This window comes from Phyllobates terribilis, unplaced genomic scaffold, assembly GCF_046119375.1.
Source record: "Phyllobates terribilis strain yellow unplaced genomic scaffold, ASM4611937v1 Scaffold_3__8_contigs__length_932513732, whole genome shotgun sequence".
NCBI lineage: Eukaryota > Metazoa > Chordata > Amphibia > Anura > Dendrobatidae > Phyllobates > Phyllobates terribilis.
In genome coordinates, this window is record NW_027362763.1 from 783,557,438 (window position 1) to 783,577,444 (window position 20,007).

At 44.5% G+C, this 20,007-nt stretch overlaps 2 protein-coding genes across 11 annotated transcripts in view; one reads left to right on the forward strand and one right to left on the reverse strand.

Annotated features, from left to right (window-relative positions):
* The window catches only part of LOC141257614 (uncharacterized), an 18,601-nt gene extending 13,854 nt beyond the window's left edge, over positions 1-4,747 (forward strand). For 7 of the 10 annotated variants that reach the window (XM_073672369.1, XM_073672371.1, XM_073672367.1 and 4 more), the window contains 5 exons: positions 526-684; positions 1,188-1,303; positions 1,824-1,929; positions 2,915-3,043; positions 3,984-4,746. In XM_073672369.1, coding sequence (XP_073528470.1) covers positions 526-684; positions 1,188-1,303; positions 1,824-1,929; positions 2,915-3,043; positions 3,984-4,034 — 561 coding nt within the window. In that variant the 3' untranslated portion in view covers positions 4,035-4,746. Of the gene's footprint in view, positions 1-525; positions 685-1,187; positions 1,304-1,823; positions 1,930-2,914; positions 3,044-3,983 lie in introns of all 10 variants that reach the window. The other 3 variants (XM_073672374.1, XM_073672375.1, XM_073672377.1) reach the window with 2 other exon arrangements.
* On the reverse strand, positions 4,212-17,759 carry PEX13 (peroxisomal biogenesis factor 13). Its single transcript, XM_073672366.1, has 4 exons — positions 17,607-17,759; positions 14,813-15,522; positions 11,772-11,897; positions 4,212-10,565 (listed from the first exon to the last, which is right to left on the reverse strand). Exons 1-4 carry the CDS (start codon positions 17,702-17,704, stop codon positions 10,267-10,269), a joined length of 1,233 nt encoding a protein of 410 aa, XP_073528467.1. The 5' UTR covers positions 17,705-17,759; the 3' UTR covers positions 4,212-10,266.
* Between the last annotated feature and the right edge of the window lie 2,248 nt (positions 17,760-20,007).

The window sequence follows — 20,007 nt, forward strand, 5'->3', positions numbered from 1 at the left end:
GATATTTACCATAGTTACCAGCCTGCTCCTGCTTAAGCAGCAGGCTGGGAACGGGAGCAGGACATCGTGGAACGATTCTTTCCACGATATCGCTGCTCCCCTCATCGCTGGTGAGCCTGCCTGTTTGACAGCTCACCAGCGATGTATTAGCGATGCAGCAACGATCCCTGACAGGTCGTATAGTTGTCGGGATCGCTGCTGCATCGCTTAGTGTGACGGGGCCTTTAAGAGGAGACCGGCACCCGATCAGATTGTTCCTTAACTCTTTCGAATTTGAATCCGGCAAAATGGCAGACGGCGGGACGTAAAGTTTTGTCCGATTCAAATTCTCAAAAGTTTGGACTTCCTAAAGTCTGCTAAATTAGGAAAACTTTGAATGAGTTTGATTCGTGTACAATGGATTTGTTCATCCTTAGTAACTCCACATTTATTTTGTTCTGCACTCATCTGTGTACAGAAGGCCTATAGTAACCAGATGTCGCCTGCGTGTTTTTTTTACACAAGGTCCCATTTTTTTCTTTGCAGACTGTACAGTTTACCAGGGACATGGAGCATGAAGTAAGTGACCATAAAACGACCAGGCGGACACTCGAAGAAAGTCAGAGGATGGTGCAAGAGAAGGAGCAGCTATTACACGAAAGGATCCAGCACTATGAAAAAGTCATCCGAGAACTGCAGGATCAGGTTTGGACCCACATGTCAACTTCATTTGTGATATTAAAGTGTAACTATGGTTAAAAAAAGTGGTGGGGGGGAGGGGTTGGGCAATGAAACCCCCTCTGAGCACTATAGTCTTCCGACACTGAAGACAGTCTCAATAGAAAGCCCCTCTTTATTGCTGGGGGGAAACAGCGCTTGGCTGAGGGCTTTGGCCCTTTTGTGTCAGTGATCAGTGGAGGTGTCAGCACTTGGACCCCACCGATCAAAAACGTTTTCTAGTTATAGAAATGTAGACCTTAAACGATTCCATTAACATAAAATAAAGTCAGATTATGCCCCCCCCCCCACTCCAGCGCCAACTCCCCGCTGCTGCTCCAGTCAATGCAGATGATACAAGCCGCTGAGCTCAGTGATCGGGGAGGGCGAGCACTATCTGGCTTTGTTATTTTATACTACTTGAATCATTTGAGGTCCTCTTTTCTAAAAGTGGAAAACCCCTTTAACCTACAATATTTTTCCCTATGAAGCATGAAGAGGTGATGGCAAAATTCCAGGAGCAAAGCCAAAGAGAAGTGAACGCCAGGGATGAAAGGATTAATAAACTGAAGCAGCAAATCTCCGAGCTTTTCAAAGACAAGTCACGGTACAACTTCCAAAACATATTTTACGTCTCAAATCTTCAGTCGTGTCTTACCCAGCAATAGAGGTGCAGAGACTGAGCGAACTCTTTTGGGCACTACACTTGAGACATTTTGGGGGGCTTAGTTTATACCTTGTGATGATGCTCCGTCTTTACAAACAATAGCATTAAGAGCCGATCTATAGATGTACATCTCGACACGTAACAGCTAGTATTTCACATTTGATTAGTCAAAATAAAAAAAAAACCTCTTGGTTTTATGCTGTATATTTCATAACACCAATATGATGTCCATAACAATGTACCAGGCAATCCCTGGGGTGAAATAATCACTTATTGCCGAGTAATGAAGGGTAGTCAAAATGCCTCCACTTGGCCCATCCCTGTCCTGGAGCTCAACTAATAGAGCTTTCCACCCTGTGACATAACCACCATCCATGACCTACGTCTGAGGGACCACATCAGCCATTGTCCCTGGGATTGGGCCCTGTTATGTGTATTCTATTTGTATCTTCATGTCTAGGGAACATCAGAAGCAGATAGAAGAACTTCAGAAGGAGCTGAAGAGATTGGCAGAGGAAGCTCAGGCACTTCGAGGACAGCTGAAGAGACATAATGTTTCTACCCATGTAAGGTCTCCACCACCATTGCTGGGCATTTCAGTAATGTGACTAAAGCCTAGGTTCTCACACTTGGGTATGTGTGTACCACAGCTGGACCAAGCACATAGGCAGCATAGTGTATGATCATAGCCCTGGGAATACTTTGATATACTTAATTTGAGTAGGGGACACTTGACTTAGAAATGTAGGGAAACTGCTTCAATCATCTGTGGAAAATTGCAGGCGACCAGGAGACGTGAGGAGTTTTATAGAGAAGTTGGCCAAGTGTGCCACCCATCACTCTGATGTAATATAGCGCATACATGGATAAATAAGAACCTGATGAATAAGATAAGTATCTTATCTTTATATCTTAGAAGTAATAAGATAAATCTGGATGAAGAAGGAAATATTGAAAATGCAATATTTCCAAGTGAAAGTAGAAGAATTTAGCGGGTCCTTCACAAGTCAAGTTTGGACAAAACGATTCACGGGACCCAGTTTGGCGACCAGGCCCTAATCTGTGACTTCTTTTGAGTAGCCAGCAACGATGATGTAGCATCAGGCCGGTTAATCAAAAGAAGAGCTGCAGATTCTACGATTTAGAAAATGGTTCTCAGGACTCCCATCAGATGGCAACAGACTAGTTACCTGGCCGGACCACCTCCTGTGAATTGATTTGCACCAACTCTAGTCACAAGGTTTCTGAATAAAGAATGCACACATTAGTAAAATTATCTCTTATACCTGGTGAGGCTGATGTACTCACTATGAAAATCTGGCTCAGAATGACTATAATCCGTATATTAAAATGAGTATTTTATGAGTTCACTTCCAGCTGGGCTTATGAAATGCTCATTATAATAGCAGGTGGGGACTTTAAAATATGACAGATATGGATTTTCAATGTAGGTACACCAGCCTTATCAGGTCTGAGAGCACTGTAATAATGTGTATACTTTATAAACGCTGGTGACAGATCTGCTTTATTATACATTTTCTATCCCTACAGGAATGTAAGAAGTGTGAGTCACTGATGTCGGCCCTGGAAGACAGTAGGTTACAAGTAAAATTAAAGAACCGGACAATAGAAGAGCTGCAGTCAATATGCCAAAGATTTCAACATCAACTCCAGGAACAAGTATGTCACATGTAGTCAGGCCTCATGGGGACATGTAAGGCCTCATTCACACGTCCGCTGCTCTCATACAAGTACTGTCTGTGATTTTCATGGCTAGCACTTGCACATATGATATTCTATGGGGCCAATCACATATTCAGGACTTTTCACAAAATAGCGGAGACTTGTCCAATTTTGATCAAAGTGTTGACTCAAAATCGGCAATTAACATAGTCTATGGGTCTGTGAAAAAAAAAAAAAAAAAAAAATCGGACCACACTCAGATTTTCTTCTTTTTTAAGCTCTTCTCTGCTGATTTATGACCACAAACTATATCAATGTTGAATGTGCAGGGATACAAAGCCTGTAAAAGTGCATAATTTATACTGAAACCAAATTGCAACAATGATTTTTAACCCCGAATGCTTCAATTTAAGAGAAAAAAAAATTGTAACCAGAGGTGTACAACCCCTTTAATGTACCCTCGTATAAAATTCAAAATTATTAAAGGGGAGTCCTCCTGTTTGGCTTCCTCATCTTTTTGCTAGTGGAAAGCTGTTAGGGCCGATTCAGACGAGGGTATTTTTGGTCCATGTGTGATCCACCCAGACCATTGTTAGTCTATGAGGACGTGCACATGACTGATTATTTTTTTTCTACGGACAGAGTCAGTCCAGGAAAAAAAAAAAAAACTGCAGCATGTCCAAGGTTGATCTGATATTCGGATCACACTCGACCATGCAAGTCAATGAGTGCATGGAAAACACCGGACTGCACTCGGATGACATCTGAGTGCAGTCCAGTTTCCACGGACTGACACAATGGAGAAGATGGAGACATTTTTTTTCTCCATCCTCTCCTCATCCAAAAGAATCAGAGCCCAAGTAGGGATTGTCCAAAGAAGACTTTTATGCTAAAAGCATAACCTGAAAATAATAATTTTTTTTTCTTTCCCCTCAAGGAGAAATTACGAAGCGTGCTTATGGACAAGACCGACAGAAATCAAAAATAACCCAAAATGGACTTCATTACTCACTAATGTATCACTGATGTTATATTTATATGACCAGATCAGGAGTTTTTTTGTAATAATTTGTATCATGATCCAAAATGTGAGATAAATCAAAACACTCACAGGAGGTAGATATGAAGCAGGAGAGGAAAATAAAAACACGCCAGAAGAGTATAATAAATATTTAGAACGTTTATTTCATACAACGTAGCACACAGCTATCATTTTATTTAATAAAATAGACTTTTATTTCATTAATTCAGAAGGATCTCAAGAATTGTAATTATTTATAGCAGTTTTCTGACAATCACACTAGAACAGGAGACCCTGATCCACCCTGCTGACCCTGATCCACCCTGCTGACCTACAACTCCTACCAGGTGTCACATACGGCAACATTCAGGGGGCTGCTCCTATGTGGTTAGATGATTGCTGAACCAGATGTATAAATCAGTAAGTGGCAGAGATACACATTGCAGTCAGTCATTCAGAGCTAGGCAGCCAAAAAAGAAATGTATAAACTACATGCAAGACTTTCCATTAGTCTGGAATTAGATGTTTATTGCAAATGGGGTCCAGGCATCCTATTAAATATTTCCCTTGTAATTAGATTCTGATATGGAAGTGTAATATACAGCAAAACCCTACAGGATATTCTGAATAAATTTCACAGCCCTTACAAAAAAAACAAAATACAGTGCTTATTTAGTATACCTGCGCCCCAGACATATTTCCAAGTATCTTTTCAGAGCTTAAAAAGGTATGGCCACCTTTGGAGGCATTTTTTTTTTTACTTAAATATTTGTCTAAAACATAATTTTTGTTTTACTTAATTTGTGCTGATTAGTTTCTACAGCCTCTATGTATCACAGTACATAACTCATTGCTCAGTCTGCTGACAGTGAGCATGGCAGGATTTGTGCTCCTCTTTTTCACCTGAATTATACTTTAAGCCGATTTATGACCAGTTAAAACGTGAGCTTTGATTTGGTCATAAGTCCGCTTAGAAGATTGCTCACGAGAGGAGAGATAAGGGTTACAGACCAAGACATCACTCCATGTACTGTGATACATACAGGCTGAAGAAGCCAAATGGTGCATTTTTTTTTTTTAATGAAACCCAGATGATAAAATGATTATCATGCATTTAGGTACAATGATGCTTGGATTTGTCAGCCACATGCAGCAAGAGAACAGAGTTCATCTATTATATATGATTCCTTAGAATCATTGCTGTTACTCATTTTTATAAGACAATGGAATAATCGAATGCTTTGTGAATACAATCCCTAGGGGGATTTTCAGTTTCCAAAATTTTTCTGCTTAGACATGCGCTAGCTAAAAATAAATTAGCCTAGGTCCACACTACGTTTGTGCACCCTGTCAGGCACATAGGCTCAGGAGATGTGCACCCAAAAGTGACCACTGTCGGGATGGCTACCAAGGCATCCGTCCACCATGAGGACCCACTGTAAAGAATCGTATACTGCATGGTACATACTCTTTGCAGTAGCCCTCCATATAGGAACGTGCAGTCTGCTGCGCTTTCCCATAGAGATAACGGGTATGCTGGCAAAGGAACACTTTTGGCCTCCGTCTGGTGAATGGAGTCCCCTTAGGGCACTTTACTGTGCGTGATCTGAAGAGCTTGCGACATATACTGTAGGCTTTGAGACAGTGTGCACCTAGCCTCACTCTCCCTCCCCATGTCCAGCAATGATTCTCCACCACTGGTCCGGTCTTTGTTGACTGGCTGCAGCGGTGATGTCATAACTAGAGCACACATCAGCGCTGCCACCAATCATTGAACTCTGCTAATGACGCTTCGAACCACTGAGCCCAGGGATTGGCTACTTAAACGTTAGACTATTCCATTGTCTAAGGAAACAGAAGAGATGATCTCTGCTCATCTTCAGGACTGACAGCTAGTTCTATTGGCTGCTCTGCAGTGGAGAGAGGAGCACTCTCCAGAGACATAGCTGTCTGGTGGGTGACTGAGCGTGTGCGACCTGCACTCATCTCGTTAGATGGATGTGCACGTTACCATACATTGTGAACACCAGGTGGCGCCATGCTATGTAAGGAAATGTCATAATTCTTCATTGGAGGTGATATATAATAGGGGAGCAGCCCCTTTATGCACTTTATTCTGCTGTCAACCAGAGGCAAAAGAAAGCTCTCAATTAAGAGGATAGAGATTCCATGAGAAAAGCCCCCGCCTGACTGTACAAAACCTCACAAAGGAACATTTGTCATCAAGACGCAGAGTTCCTATATAAAGCGCCGTGAGGTCTCCACAATCAGGTTTACAGCAGGGATTTCAGGCACAGAAGAATTTCAATGGTATCGAAAGTTAGAAGCACCTAAATATTATTAAATTACAAACTAAAAGGAAGTGCCACTGAAGGGGCTTGTGCATGTATTCGGGGCTAGAAATCATTCTCGCAAATGGGTTTCATTCATTTTGCTCCGTTTGACTTTTACAGGCTCTTTGTCCCCCAGGATATTCCACTTTGAAGTGTTCTGTGGCCATAAATGAGGTGCGAGGGGCTCAGAAAAAGATAAGTTATATTTAAAGTGAAACTCAGTTGAAAAAATGATTTGCAGCCAAAAATACATATATTTAAAGAGGTTGTACACTTCCTTTTCATTGATGACCTATCCTTAGAAGTCATCAGTGTCCGAAACCCGGCACCACCGCCGATCAGCTGCTACTGGTGTGGGCACCGGCGGCTGCTGGGCGGAACTGCTGGACTATGGAGCTGCTCCTTCTTTTGATAGTGGTGCACATCTGCCTCCTATTAGTCAGCTGATTTCCGGGTGTCGGACCCCGACCGATCAGACATTGATGACCTTGGTCATCAGTGAAAAAGTAGCAGACAACCTCTTTAAGTAAAAAGAAAAAAAAAAGTCCCAAAGGTGAACAACCGCTCTAAGTCATGTAATACACAGCAGACACCGAAACTGACTTGTGAATACCTGACAATTAAATATTAACATTACCAGACATTGAACCTTTAATGCAATCAACGTTTTAGACTGATCAGGTAATAAAGGTCTCAGATTACGGAGGAATTACACTGTACCTGCACGGAGATCCCGCTGCAGCCAGTCAGTAGAGAGGAGGTCCTGCTGTGCCTTATGGTGCTTACTACACTACAGGGGTCTAGGAGGCTGCATAGCCATGCGTTAGCTACCCCCTGCATTAATATGGCAGAAACAAGGGCATTTCTTCCCCTTCCTGACCAAAACAGGAGCTGTGCCCAGTCTGAGGAGCCAAGTGCTTTTCACCCTGCAGCTATACACAAGAAACAGCGCCTCATATCTCAGCTTCCTGGACCTTTGTCAGGCTCTGTGCACACGATGCACGAGCCGTCTGTCAGAGGTAAATGCTAACAACATGTACTTCCATTATATGCCACAGTAAAGGCTTTCGTCACCCATAGAGTCCAATTGGTCACAAAAAAAAAAGAAGTTGTATTTTTTGGGGGGTGGTGCTCTCTGCAGGAAAAAAATTGAAAAAGGGTGTAGTAACACATGCTACACCGACAAAGGCCAAAAGTGCACTTTTAGCCTTTTTGCTGGACTAAGGAGCCCTATGGGCATATTTACAGTACACGCCGGGGGCTTTTTCTGGAATATACACTGACCCTATGGCTTTCCTAGCTGAACCAAACTTTCCCAAGACAAGGGCTGTATAAGTATATATCCGACTGTCTGATTATACCCGGGTACTGCAGCGGCACCGCACAGTCGTGCCAGTAATTCACTACAGGCTTCTACATTCATGTGGAAACAAACTTGGGAGAAACTCATGGGGAGTGTTCACACTGACAAAGAATCAACCTATTCATTTCTATATAAAAACCAATCTGCTGTTCATATGTTCAGGCTTTCGGAACTTCTTTTAAACACTTCAGGTTTCCAAAGACGCCAAGTGGTTAAATTAAGTAACCAAACCATTCTTCAGGCTATGTTCTCACAATGAGCTTTAGATCTTGAAGACTTTCTGCATTTATTATTTAAGTTCGGTTACTTGCGTTTTTTTTAACATGCGTTTTCTGTCTCTTGTTGGTGTGTCATGCTTTAAATAAAGCTGCTTTGTTTTTGACACTTTGTTTTTTGCTTTGACAAAACTTTATTGACATACTTAGGAGCAGATTATATGCATTTTTGATGCGTTTCTGCCACGGAAACGGGCTAAAAACACTCATGCATTTTTTTGCGTCTAATGTAAGTCTATGGGGAAAATCCGCACAGAAAACTCAGCGTACCCGCAAGAGAAATGGACATGCTGCGGATTTGAAACCCGCACTGCAGGTCAGGTTACACTGAGTAAAGAAGAAGCACAGTGGGCAGGAGATTTCTGTAAATCCCATCCACTCCGCCGGATCTGTAAGACGCTGCGTTTTTGGAGCCACAAAAATCTACAACGTCAAAAAACGCAATAAAAACTCATCATGGGAACGTAGCCTAATACTTTACAATATAAGTCAATGGGATGGATCAAAAGACGTCTGAGTGATTTTTCAGCGTCTTTTATTTCATTGTTTAATGCACTTAAAAAAAAATAATAATCTCTAAAACGGCAGTAAAGAGACGTTCAAAAAATGTTAAAACAAAAAAAAGCGCTCGGGAAACAATGAAAAAAAACGCTATAAAAAACTTTAGCTGTACAAAACTGCAGAGAAAAAGGGTAACTCTTAAAGTGTCTACAGTTTGAAAAATGTTTGTTTTTGACCGCCAGAAAAAAAATTGCAGTGTGAACACAGCCTTACACAGAAGGACTAATCTAGACCGAATCCAATGTTCTCTTCCTTTAAAGGCTTTCAGTCTCCTTCCAAGGTGCAAAGGGTTTGTAATAACGGTCACTTCTTGCAGAAAATCGTGATGTGACTGCTCTAATGTCACCATGTGCTGAATTTTCATACAATTCCACATCTGGAGACGAGATGACAGTGGAACCAAATCTTACGGTTATTTGTGAAATTCTCAGAATCCCCTTGAATGAATGGACCATTGTAGCTTGCTTAGTCGGGAGTATTCCTTTATATCTGTATGGGCGCAGTCAGACGGCCGTATAAATTGGACCAGGCTGGCCGTATGTGTCCTGTCCTGAGCGTGACAGCTTGATGTATTTCTATGCAGCTATCACATTTGGGTCCAGACAGCCGCTGGCCAGTTCGTGCACTGCGTCCTGATTTATATGGCTGTCAGACTGGGCCCTTAGATTGAAGTGTGTCCTCCACTGATTGTCTGGGACTCCCTTTTCACCTTTGGGTACAAGACTGCCTCAAAGAGATGGTGAATGGTGTGGCAGGTCGTGCATGGCCCACTCTATCCAAGTCCATGACCCTGACAAAGATAGACAAGTCCTCCAGTCTGGTAATTTCTGGAGTTCTCAGTTGTGGAAATGCCCCTAATAATGCAATATCCATCTGCTTGAACAAAGTAAAAAGTTTGAAAAAACTCTTACTAGTATTATTGCTGATCATTAAAAAAAAAAAAACAATTCCTGCAAAAACGAGACTTCTGTGTTGCCCCATAATGATTTTGGATTACAATCTATTAGAATCTCTCAATTTTTAGCAATTTTTCAAACAATGTAAATTTGGGCATACACGTCATGACTTGCACCCAATACATCAGCCGACAATCCTGTGAAGTTCTGCTCAGGGTGGGAAATTATTATATATATGGAAAATATGGCCTCCGCACCATTCCTGCCCAAAAGAAAGGAGGGATACAATTCTGAGACCATCACCTGAGGACCTTATCTAGGATCGTCGTCTGTTCTACCATTATGTAAATCTACTGATTTCCCAGGAAAAAAAATAATAATGGTGTGATCTGTTGGGGTTCGGCCCCTCACATGCTGCAGTGTCTGGATAAATGATCACCCTCCACATTGATGGTATTGATTACCCCACAAATCACTCCCAAGATCATGACCAGAATTCACAAATCAGGGTCACGTGCATCCGGATGCAACAATATAATCAAATTTTAAAAAAAAGCAACAGAAGTGGGGATAAAGTTGCCCCTTTGAGACCAAAAGCTCCATAAACACAGTATTGTAAGATCACTGGATCTTCCCTTTACTCGATAATCTAGTGTTACTCGGGTATCTAGTAAACCCAGAAGACAAAAATGGCTCCGCTACACGCGGTGGAGCTCATATTCACTGCACTCTCTATGTCCGTAGCATCGCACCACCCAGACCGAGGCTTCTCTACAGATCGAACACGTCCCTGTGGCTCAGGTCCGGGTCGACATCCCGTACTGTGCTGTTTGATTCCACAAATACGGACTCCAGCGCGGCTTCCTGCTCTTCCAATGTGGCCACCGGAGTGGCTGCGCTCAGCGTCGTGGGGTTAGGGCACGGCTGCTGCTCCTCCTGCCGCTTCTCCGACTCTGCAGCCTTTTTGCCTCTTCTTTTGCCCAGGATTTTGATGTAGTTGGCTGGAAGGAATCCTGTGGTCTGTCCATCCACGCTCCCGAGCAGCCAGCCTCGCACTTTAGGTTGTTGTTCTGAAAAGGAATAAACACTTTCACCCTTATGGACGATGACAGACATCAGAAGATGCTCAGTGCCCTGCGATTCACAACTTATCTACTATATGCCAGATCCATCCGTCCTCATGGAAGATAAGAAGCTGCCAGTGACATCTGCCGCCCGACAGGACACATGCATGCTTCACTGAAGCGAGTGGGCAAGATTATGGAGGGTTGGCAGGAGCAGCCGCCTGCTGAATGAATTTTCGTCTGACAGCAATCTAAGGTGTATGGCCATCTTTACTTTTAGAAAACCCCAAAAAGATGATAAATGTGTAATCACTGCTGGATCTCCAGAAGAACATGGGTCAAGTTTTCCCATTCTTCCTCTACATCATGGATGTCAAACTCAAATACACAGAGGGCCAAAATGTAAAACATGGACAAAGTCAAGGGGCAACCAGTATACAATAAAGAGGGCCCCACACAGTCCTCCGTACAGAATAGCGGGCCCCACACAGTCCTCCGTACAGAATAGCGGGCCCCACACAGTCCTCCGTACAGAATAGCGGGCCCCACACAGTCCTCCGTACAGAATAGCGGGCCCCACACAGTCCTCCGTACAGAATAAAGGGCCCCACACAGTCCTCCGTACAGAATAAAGGGCCCCACACAGTCCTCCGCACAGAATAACGGGCCTACATAGGGATGGCGATTCTGGTGTCGCAGGCCAAATAAAACCACCCTGGGGGCCAGAGTTTGACATGTATGCTCCACACGGTTAGGACTGAAAAGATAGGCACAGACGCAGTCATTCATTGTCTATGGGAATGACACAGAGCAGTGGGTAAGAAAATGTATTCTGTGGGAAAACCCCTTAAACGGGTAGTCCACCACCGGGATAACCCCTTTTTAAATTAAGTAGTTTCCCATGTAAAGTAAAACACTACAGTCACCTTCCCAGGCTGGCGCTGTTCCAGCGAGGTTAGTGCCGAGGCTCAAATTATATTGTTATGTCACGTGAGCCCTGCAGCCAATCAGTTGCCAGTGATGGGCTGCAGCGCTCTCACTTTTTCCACTTGTTCAACATTGGTCAGAGAGAAGTGAGAGCGCAGGAACTCAATAGTGGGTCGGGGTATGGCGCCAACGCTCAGAGACGTGGTACATAGGGACAGTAGACCGGACCCCGCTGCAGCCCGGCCTATAAGCAGGGTGGTCTCGGTGAGGGCGACATCTTCATACCTTTAGGAGCCAGGTTGAGTAAATCTCCAGCACGGAAGGAAATCTCTTCTTCGGAAGTAGCAGTGAAGTCGTACTCGGCTCTCCCCACCACGTGGTCGTCCTCACCACTTGCCCAGTTTACATTTTCTAGACAAAACATGAAATAGTTTTGTTAAACGTGATAATGTTCCTGGTGCGAAATACGTCGAACAAAAAACTTTTTTAGTGGCTAAAAGTAATTATTACATAGATTGCAAATACAGAATCCATAGAAATCTACCTATCGGCCGCAGTACCGTGCGCCTCCACAAGGGTTAGGAAAAAATAAAGGTGGCGGCTCCGAACACGCTATATTACTAACAGTGCGTTCATGTACCGCCAGATGGGCTGAAGAATCCGCTATTGCTGCGTGTACGAGGCCTGTGCACTAGAAAGTAACGTGCAGAGGTGAAATACAACCGAAACGCTCTCATCCGTATACGGCTGGAAGATTTCCATCACATCCACGGGGCGTCTACACCGGTGAAATCTCCCAATGTGAGAAACAAACAAGGTTCTCAGTTCCCCCGTTCTGCAGCCAGTAACAGACAACAGTGAAAATGCAGAGAATCCAGATTTACAGACTCAGAACATGTTCACAATCCAGTGCAAAAATAAAATCTTTAAAATTCATGACATAAAGGTCGGCCGTGAAAAATACAATTCAAGATAGAGGACATCCTCCCACCTGCGCGTTTCGGGTATGGTGACCCTGAGCCATGATGGGATCTTACCTCTGCTGATTTCTTAAATCGTAGTCAGATCTGGTTGTAACCTAATTAATGAGCCTTAATAGAGAAGGCGCAAAATAGGATCAAAGAAAGACATTGTTAAATTAATTATTCACTAGGTTGGCTAATGATGGGGAATATAGCGCCCCCATTGAGACGCCTGTGATCTGCAAGTAAATTTGACCGTTGAAACAGAAATAATTGTTGTAGAGCAATAGGGATACAACCTCTATAATGTACTCATCAAGATCTGATGACAAATCGCTATATTTTTTCAGGTGAAATTCCAAAGTGATTTGATGAAGGGATATAACATTGTATCCCAACCAGGACATGTTATGGGACCAGATAAAGTCCTTGTTGGTATCTAGGACATCATCCAATATTCCCATCATTAGCCAACCTTGTGATGAGCTGGTGGGAAGAACTGAACAGAGAACGGTCACCGGCTTTCAGCTGCCCTAATTGTCAACTAGTGACAGGCGGATTCCTTCGTCTGATCACTTATTCTGCGATATTCTGTATTCATCGACTGCGGCTCATCAAGCCCTCCTGCCTGTGATCGAGAGCCCTCTACCTACACTGTGCACATGTAGACAGCCTTCAATCAGTGGTGGGGGGGCCGCAGCCCATGAATATTGAGAACTGCACGTCCCTCACCTCACACTGCACGTCCCTCACCTCACACTACACAAGATTTGGGGCCCGATTCATTCTTGCTTTTGAGCCTATTCTAAGGATGTTTACTAGTTTTGCGCCAAATTCTTCTTTTAGGTTGTAACTAAGTCTATTTCCTACTTGTTCATCTGTTTATTTTTTCCCTCTCTATTCGCCATCGTGGTCTTGTGTTTTGTAAAATCACGGATAGCACTCGTATGCAAAAAAACAGACGTCTGAATGAGACCTTTGTGATTTTGAAGAATTTGGCGCAAAAAAACAGAAAAGAATACCACAAGGCAATAGAAAAGTGACTTAAACACCCCCCCCATCCCCACAATGAAAGGGGTTGTCCGGTCTTAGGCTACAAGTCTGCACTCACATAGAGCGACTTGTGAATCTTCACAGCGTGCACACAGCGCACTGTGAGAATTCTCAAATGCCAGCGCTGGTAGCATGACCACAAGTATGTGATTTGCATACATGCAGACACGTGCCGACTAGCTGAGCGCAGCCTTGCTCAATGCAAGGGTATTGAGTGAGGCTGGATACAGTCTAGTCGGAATGTGGCTGGGAGTATGCAAATCACATAATTGTAATCACATGACTGCCCGCTCCCAGCGCTGGAGAATCCTCACGGCGTGCTGTAAGCGCGATATGAAGATTCACAAGTCTGCAGTCACTTAGGCTGGTTTCACACGTCCAGATATTTCTGGTACCAGAGATATTAGTGTCCGTGTGTACCTGTGTGCCGCATCAGTATCACATGTACCGGTGCCTGGGAATCAGTGGTACAGTTAGCTCTGTTCCCAAGCATCAGGTGCTGAAGTAATCTCTCATCATTGCCCCCTGCTTGCACTGCGATCAGCGCCAGCAGGGGATAATGTTGAGAGTAGTATTCTGCTCCCGATGTCTCCAAAAACTGTAAAAATAAGAATAAAATAAAACAATCATTACTCACCTGGCTTGAGGTGACCGTACACGCTGAGGAGCATAGATGAATGAGCAGCTGTGTCCTGTCATGCAGTGAGCTCAGAAAAGTTCAGGGGCCCGCTCGCTGCACAGTCATTCTCCTCTGCTTCTCAGCGTGTGCGGTCGCCTCAAGCCAGGTGAGTATAATGATTTGATTTTCTTCTTATTTTTACAGTTTTTGGAAACAGTGAAGGCTGAATACAACTCTTAACATTGTCCCTTGCTAGTGTTGATCACAGCTCCAGCAGGGGACACTGATGAGAGATTCCTTCAGCACCCGGCGCTTGGTAACAGCGATAACTGTACCACTGTCTCCCAAGCGCCGGTACGTGCCACACGGATGATGGCCCCAAGGCTGGTCAACCCTTTTAATGTGATTTTATGAAACCTCTGAAAATTCTAAAGTAAGCAAAGCACTGGTAAAATCGGAGTCTCGGCCACTACGTTATTCAGCCTGCACATAGGGCAGCACAAACTTGGGGACAGATTCCCTTTAGAGCCCATTCAGTTACGCTTCTTCCTTGCACAGAGGTGCTCCCGTCTACCTGCTGTATGGAGTCTGACCGCTTACAATGCAGAGTATCCTTTTGTGTATTTGTTAGGTATTCCAAATCCTAAATAATTAATTTCCTACAGTTACGGACATCCAGATTTCACACTCACCTTCAATACTTTCCCCATTGCCAGAAGACAGGAGCTTCCAAATGAGGTAGGGGCCACCAAAAACGACGGCAAGAAATAAGAAAATAGGCCATGATTTTGCTGAATTGGTTCCATCACTCCCTGATCCAACCCGAGCCACCGTCCCGGCACTCTCAGTCCACAAATCATCGTTCTCTGAACTCTTCCGTAGACCCAAAAGTCTCTGCAAACGTCGGTAAAGGAAACTGATGGTTCTGACAAGTGCAAATGCAGAAAATACCTTTGTAAAGTGGACCTTTAGTCTGGAAAAGTGGTTGGCCACATCCAGAACAGCCCGGAAACTGTTATACACAGCAGAGAAGGTGGCGTCCATCATCATGCTGACCGAGGCAAAGGCGTGAACGATGCTCTCAATGGACTGGAAGGCCCCACGGCTGCTCTCTTCAGCCTGACGCACAAACCTACTAGGTGGTACATCATCTGTCTGGAAGCGGTTATAGCCAAGTCCACTGCCGTACCCATAGCTGTAGGGGCTGTAGCCTCCATAGAGTGAACTGCCATAAGAACCGTAGGAGCCAAAGCCTGGGGAAAAGGAGCTGTATCCGGGGCGGTAGGTGCTGAGTGTGCCAGTGCTGGTCTGCTGAGAAGGTCTAGGCAGGACAGGCGGTGGCACCCTGGTAAGCGTTGGCTGCCCAGGCCTGGTGATTGTGCTGGCTCTTAAGTCAGCAGACCTACAGTGGGAACACAAAGAGGAGTTTAGTTAAAGTGGTTTCCTCCAAAATAACAATGTTATCCACTAGGACGAAGTAAAAAGCCATCACCACTAAATTGTACATTGATGGTTGCCCTACGTTCAAAATAGGCCTGTCCTAAACCTTACTAGACTCAACCAATCAGATTGTACTTTAATACAGCAGGGCAGTGGTACTGCTGGACCCGGGGAGGGTGAGTAGCACACGCTATTATTTTAATCAAATCCTTGCCATTGTGGGGTGAAAACGCTATTCCTAGAAAACCCCTTTAAGACCTCTGCTTGCTGTAAATGAATGTGAATTGTATTATTTCCATTGGAAGGCTGGTAATGATTCAGACTTAGACGATGTTCGTTTCACATTGAGAAGCCAGGTCTGATGGTTACATCTGGGAAGTCTTCTGAGGTCAAGGGAATGGGCTTTAAAACTAAAAAGGATCAAAACCAGCCTCACTCGGTATACCTTACTCTATATGCCTTTCCCTGTACCTTTGTCTGGAATAGCATAGTCCACCATGGCCTCCGCAAACATTCAATGTTCTTGTGGTTAAAAATTGATGACATTTTTTATGGCATAAAAGACTGTGCGGGTCTTAAAGGGATTGTCCGGGGAAGATAAGATACCACCTATGCACAGGATCGGTGATAACTTATAGACCGTGGGGGTCCGACAGCTGGGACCCGCTTTGATTGGCAGACGGGGACATTTATCTCCATTCAGAATGGGGCGACAGCGCTCATGCCCGACCTCCACGCCATTCATTATCTATGGGGCTGCCGAGCGCTGCTCTTGGCTTTTTCCAGCAGCTCCAAAAGAGATTAATAGGGCAGAGGTTGTGGGTGAGCGCTGTCGCTCCATTCCAAATCGGGATAAAAGTTTGACGATCTGCCAATCGAAGTGGGTCCCAGCTGTGAGACCCCCACAGTCTATAAGTTATCACCAAACCTGTGCACTACCTCTCGTCAGGATGGGGGTGCACTTATTTATGATTTTCTTTACAAAATGTTCTCATTTATTTTTTAAACGACAGAAGTAATAGCCACCTCCCTGGCCCCCCACTTCTCCCATCCCAGATCCGGCTGCTCCCCCGCAGGTTTCTACTTCCTGCTGCAGCAATGTTCTTTCACAGGGACGTCTGATCGCTGGAGCAGATATGGTCAAGGAACTAAGCAGCAATGTGGTGAGGGATCAGCGCCGGGAGTTGTTTCTTTAAGATTTTCCTAATTAATCTAAAAATGTAATAATAATAAAAAATAATAATAAATATAATGACTGCACAAACAATGCATTTAACATTAGAAAAGTGTGAGTGATTTACTGAAGTACAGGAGCGGTGACCAGTGGATCGGAGCACTGGGACTATGAGGACTAAGCTCAGCGTATATTTATATGGCCCCTACACATGTGGGCAAATTACCACACATTGGTTATTAAGGTGGATGACCTATGCACAGGATGAATCGTCAGATTGGTGGGAGCCGACACCCCCGTAGATCAGCTGTTACCAGCTCCGGCCAGATGTAAGCACCGATACGTAAACCCCAGACAACCTTTATATAGCTAGCTGTTATTGCTGACGTAGTAAGCCGTGTATATCCTGCGGAGAATCCATACGGCAAATCTGCAATAAGCACAATGGTTCTTGATCCCACAGACTCTGTGCAGAGCGGATCCTGCGGTGGATCCTGTAGTATACACCCCCGCATGTGGGCACAAGACCGACATCAGACATCCAGCATCCGCCATGTGCACAGGCCCTAGGGAAGGGACACTGATAATAGGGAAATAGGGGGCTGATAGCGGGGCACGGTACCGACAGCAGGGGCCTCTGGACTGTTCCCAGGCCCGCCCATATTGCTGCCAGCCGAGCTGTATATCCCCCGGTGCCACCACCTGTGTACAGAGACAGATGACCGCTCCCCTGGTGTAGCAGTAACACCCCGGGCACATTACGCCCTGAGGCTCCCTGGTGAGCGGACATAACTCTGATCTTTGGACCTGTATCGTCTGATCACCCATAATGCGACCACCCTCCTCCCGAAGACCCCGCAGTGTGCACTCACTGAAAAGAAGTCGTGGGGATCCCACCCAGAACCCGCCGGGTCTCCCAAGGTTTAGGAGGAGGAGGCTGAGCCGCCATCCCGCTCCGCTGCAGAGCCATACACAGGCTTAACTAATCCACCACCGACAGCGACCTGCAGAGCCATACACAGGCCTGACTAATCCACCACTGCTACTTGTCTGCAGATCGATGCACAGGCCTGAACAGTCCAATACCGACACTTCCCTGCTAATCGATGTACAGGCCTGACTAATCCACCACCAACAGCGAACTGCAGAGTGATGCACAGACTAAAAGACCAGGTCCTTCTGCCCACTTGGATTTAGCCTTCTTTATATAAGAAAGCTAAATCCCCATGGGCTAATTATTATGATGTATATATACCAGCTTTACAAATGTAATGATTTCATGGTGTTTTTATTTGAAATAAATAGATTTTTTTTAAGTGAGTAAACATCCAAAGTTGTTCATTAATTTTTAATACACTTTAGATGTTTAATGTATTTCGATGCAACCAAAAATTCAGCAATTTTTTTTTTTTGTGATGAATAAAACTAGCATTTTTATTAAACAAATAATTACACTGAGTGCTGATTGTTCAGTTTGTCCCAAATTTAACTTTTGACGAATGTAGACCAGTGCTGGCCAGCAGCACCACCGTTTTTAACAGTGGTCGGGAGTTTTATGTGGAGAAGCGTAACGTAGAGCAGCCAACAGTCATCAGAATTTACAACAGAAAATGTAAATTCCTACACAAATTTACAAGGTTCCTGGAGTATAAGGACATCCTCCGTCCAACAACTCTATTCTAGCTGGCTCACTACAGAGATAAGTAGATCGTAGTTGCTGCACGGAGGTTCATGATTTCTGCGCTGCCAGTACTGTCTATCATGGCTCATTCAGACTTCCATACACATCTCGAAACGCAACACACGTACTGGTCACGGGTCTCCCGACCCAAGCATGAGGTTTCATATATTTCTATGAGGCAGTCACTCTCTGGTTGACAGAGCCTCGGCTAGTCCAGGCATTGCATTCAGAGATCAGACCGCAGTGCATGGATATCTGAATGAGCCCTTATACAGATTACACTAAGGCTTCCATACACATAAACTAAAGTCGGCAGGATCAGCCAACAATCTGTCACATTACTGTGTCCAACAGTTATTACATATATCAAACTGAAATAGCTGTTGCAAAAACACCAACTTTTATAAAACATTAAGATTAATAGGGGTGCCCAAACTTTTTCATATAACTGTATGTACATCTATCCATGTACTGTAGATTTGGGTTACTGCAAGTTATGTCCTCCTCCTTGTTAAAAATACTCTTCAAAATTTGTAAGAGGTGCACTTTTAGGCTGTGTGCCCACTATGCGTTTTTTAAGCGTTTCCGCTGCGGCAAAATCGCTACAGAAATGCTTAAAAAACGCTTGGTAGAAGGTCTGCCATGTTCCCCAATGATAATCCACATGTGGTGTGCACATGCTGCGGAAATTTCCGCTGCGGATTATCATTGCGGAAAAATCTGCAGCACTACCAATTATTTTGCGGAATCGCAGCGTTTTCTCCCCCATTGACTTGCATTGGACCGCGTGACATCCGTATCACTGCATCTGCAGATGCGGATATATCATGCGGCTCAATGTGCGGATGGTACCTGGGTTTGGAGAAGAGGAGACTCTCCTCCGGACCCGGGTACCATAGTACCTGTAAAAAAAAGAATAAAATAAAAAATATACATTATACTTACCTTCTGATGGCCCCCGGTGTCCATAGCGATACATCCTGGCTTGCCGGCAGCTCGCAATGGTCTAAAAAGGACCTGCCATGACATCATTTAGTCATGTGACAGGTCACGCGACGGCCGATGTCGGTGGTCGCGTGACCCGTCACATGACTAAATGACGTCATGGCAGGTCCTTTTAGTCCACCGCAAGCTGCCGGCAAGCCAGGACGGATCGGATAAGGACACCGGGGGCCATCAGAAGGTAAGTATAATTATTATTTTTTACCACTCTTTCGGTCACACTATATAAATCCATGCCGTTTGCATGGATTTATATAGTGTGACCAAGTTGTCAAGCACTTTCCAAGTGATGCTAAAATCGCTTGGAAAGCGCTTGTCAACCCGCATGCGGAAATGCATGAGAAAAACGCTTCAGTTCCACTTGTCCCTGGCAGGAAAACGCATGTAAAATCCGCATGAGTTTTTTCTGCCAGGGAGATGCAGAAAAGCTCAGGAAAAATCCAGAGCATTTCTGCATCGTGGGCACATAGCCTTACCGCTCTGTAAAATATGTAATGTGACTAGTGTTGAGCGATACTTTCCGATACCGGGAAATATCGGATCGGATTGGATCGGACCGATACCCAAAAAATATCGGATATCGCCGATTC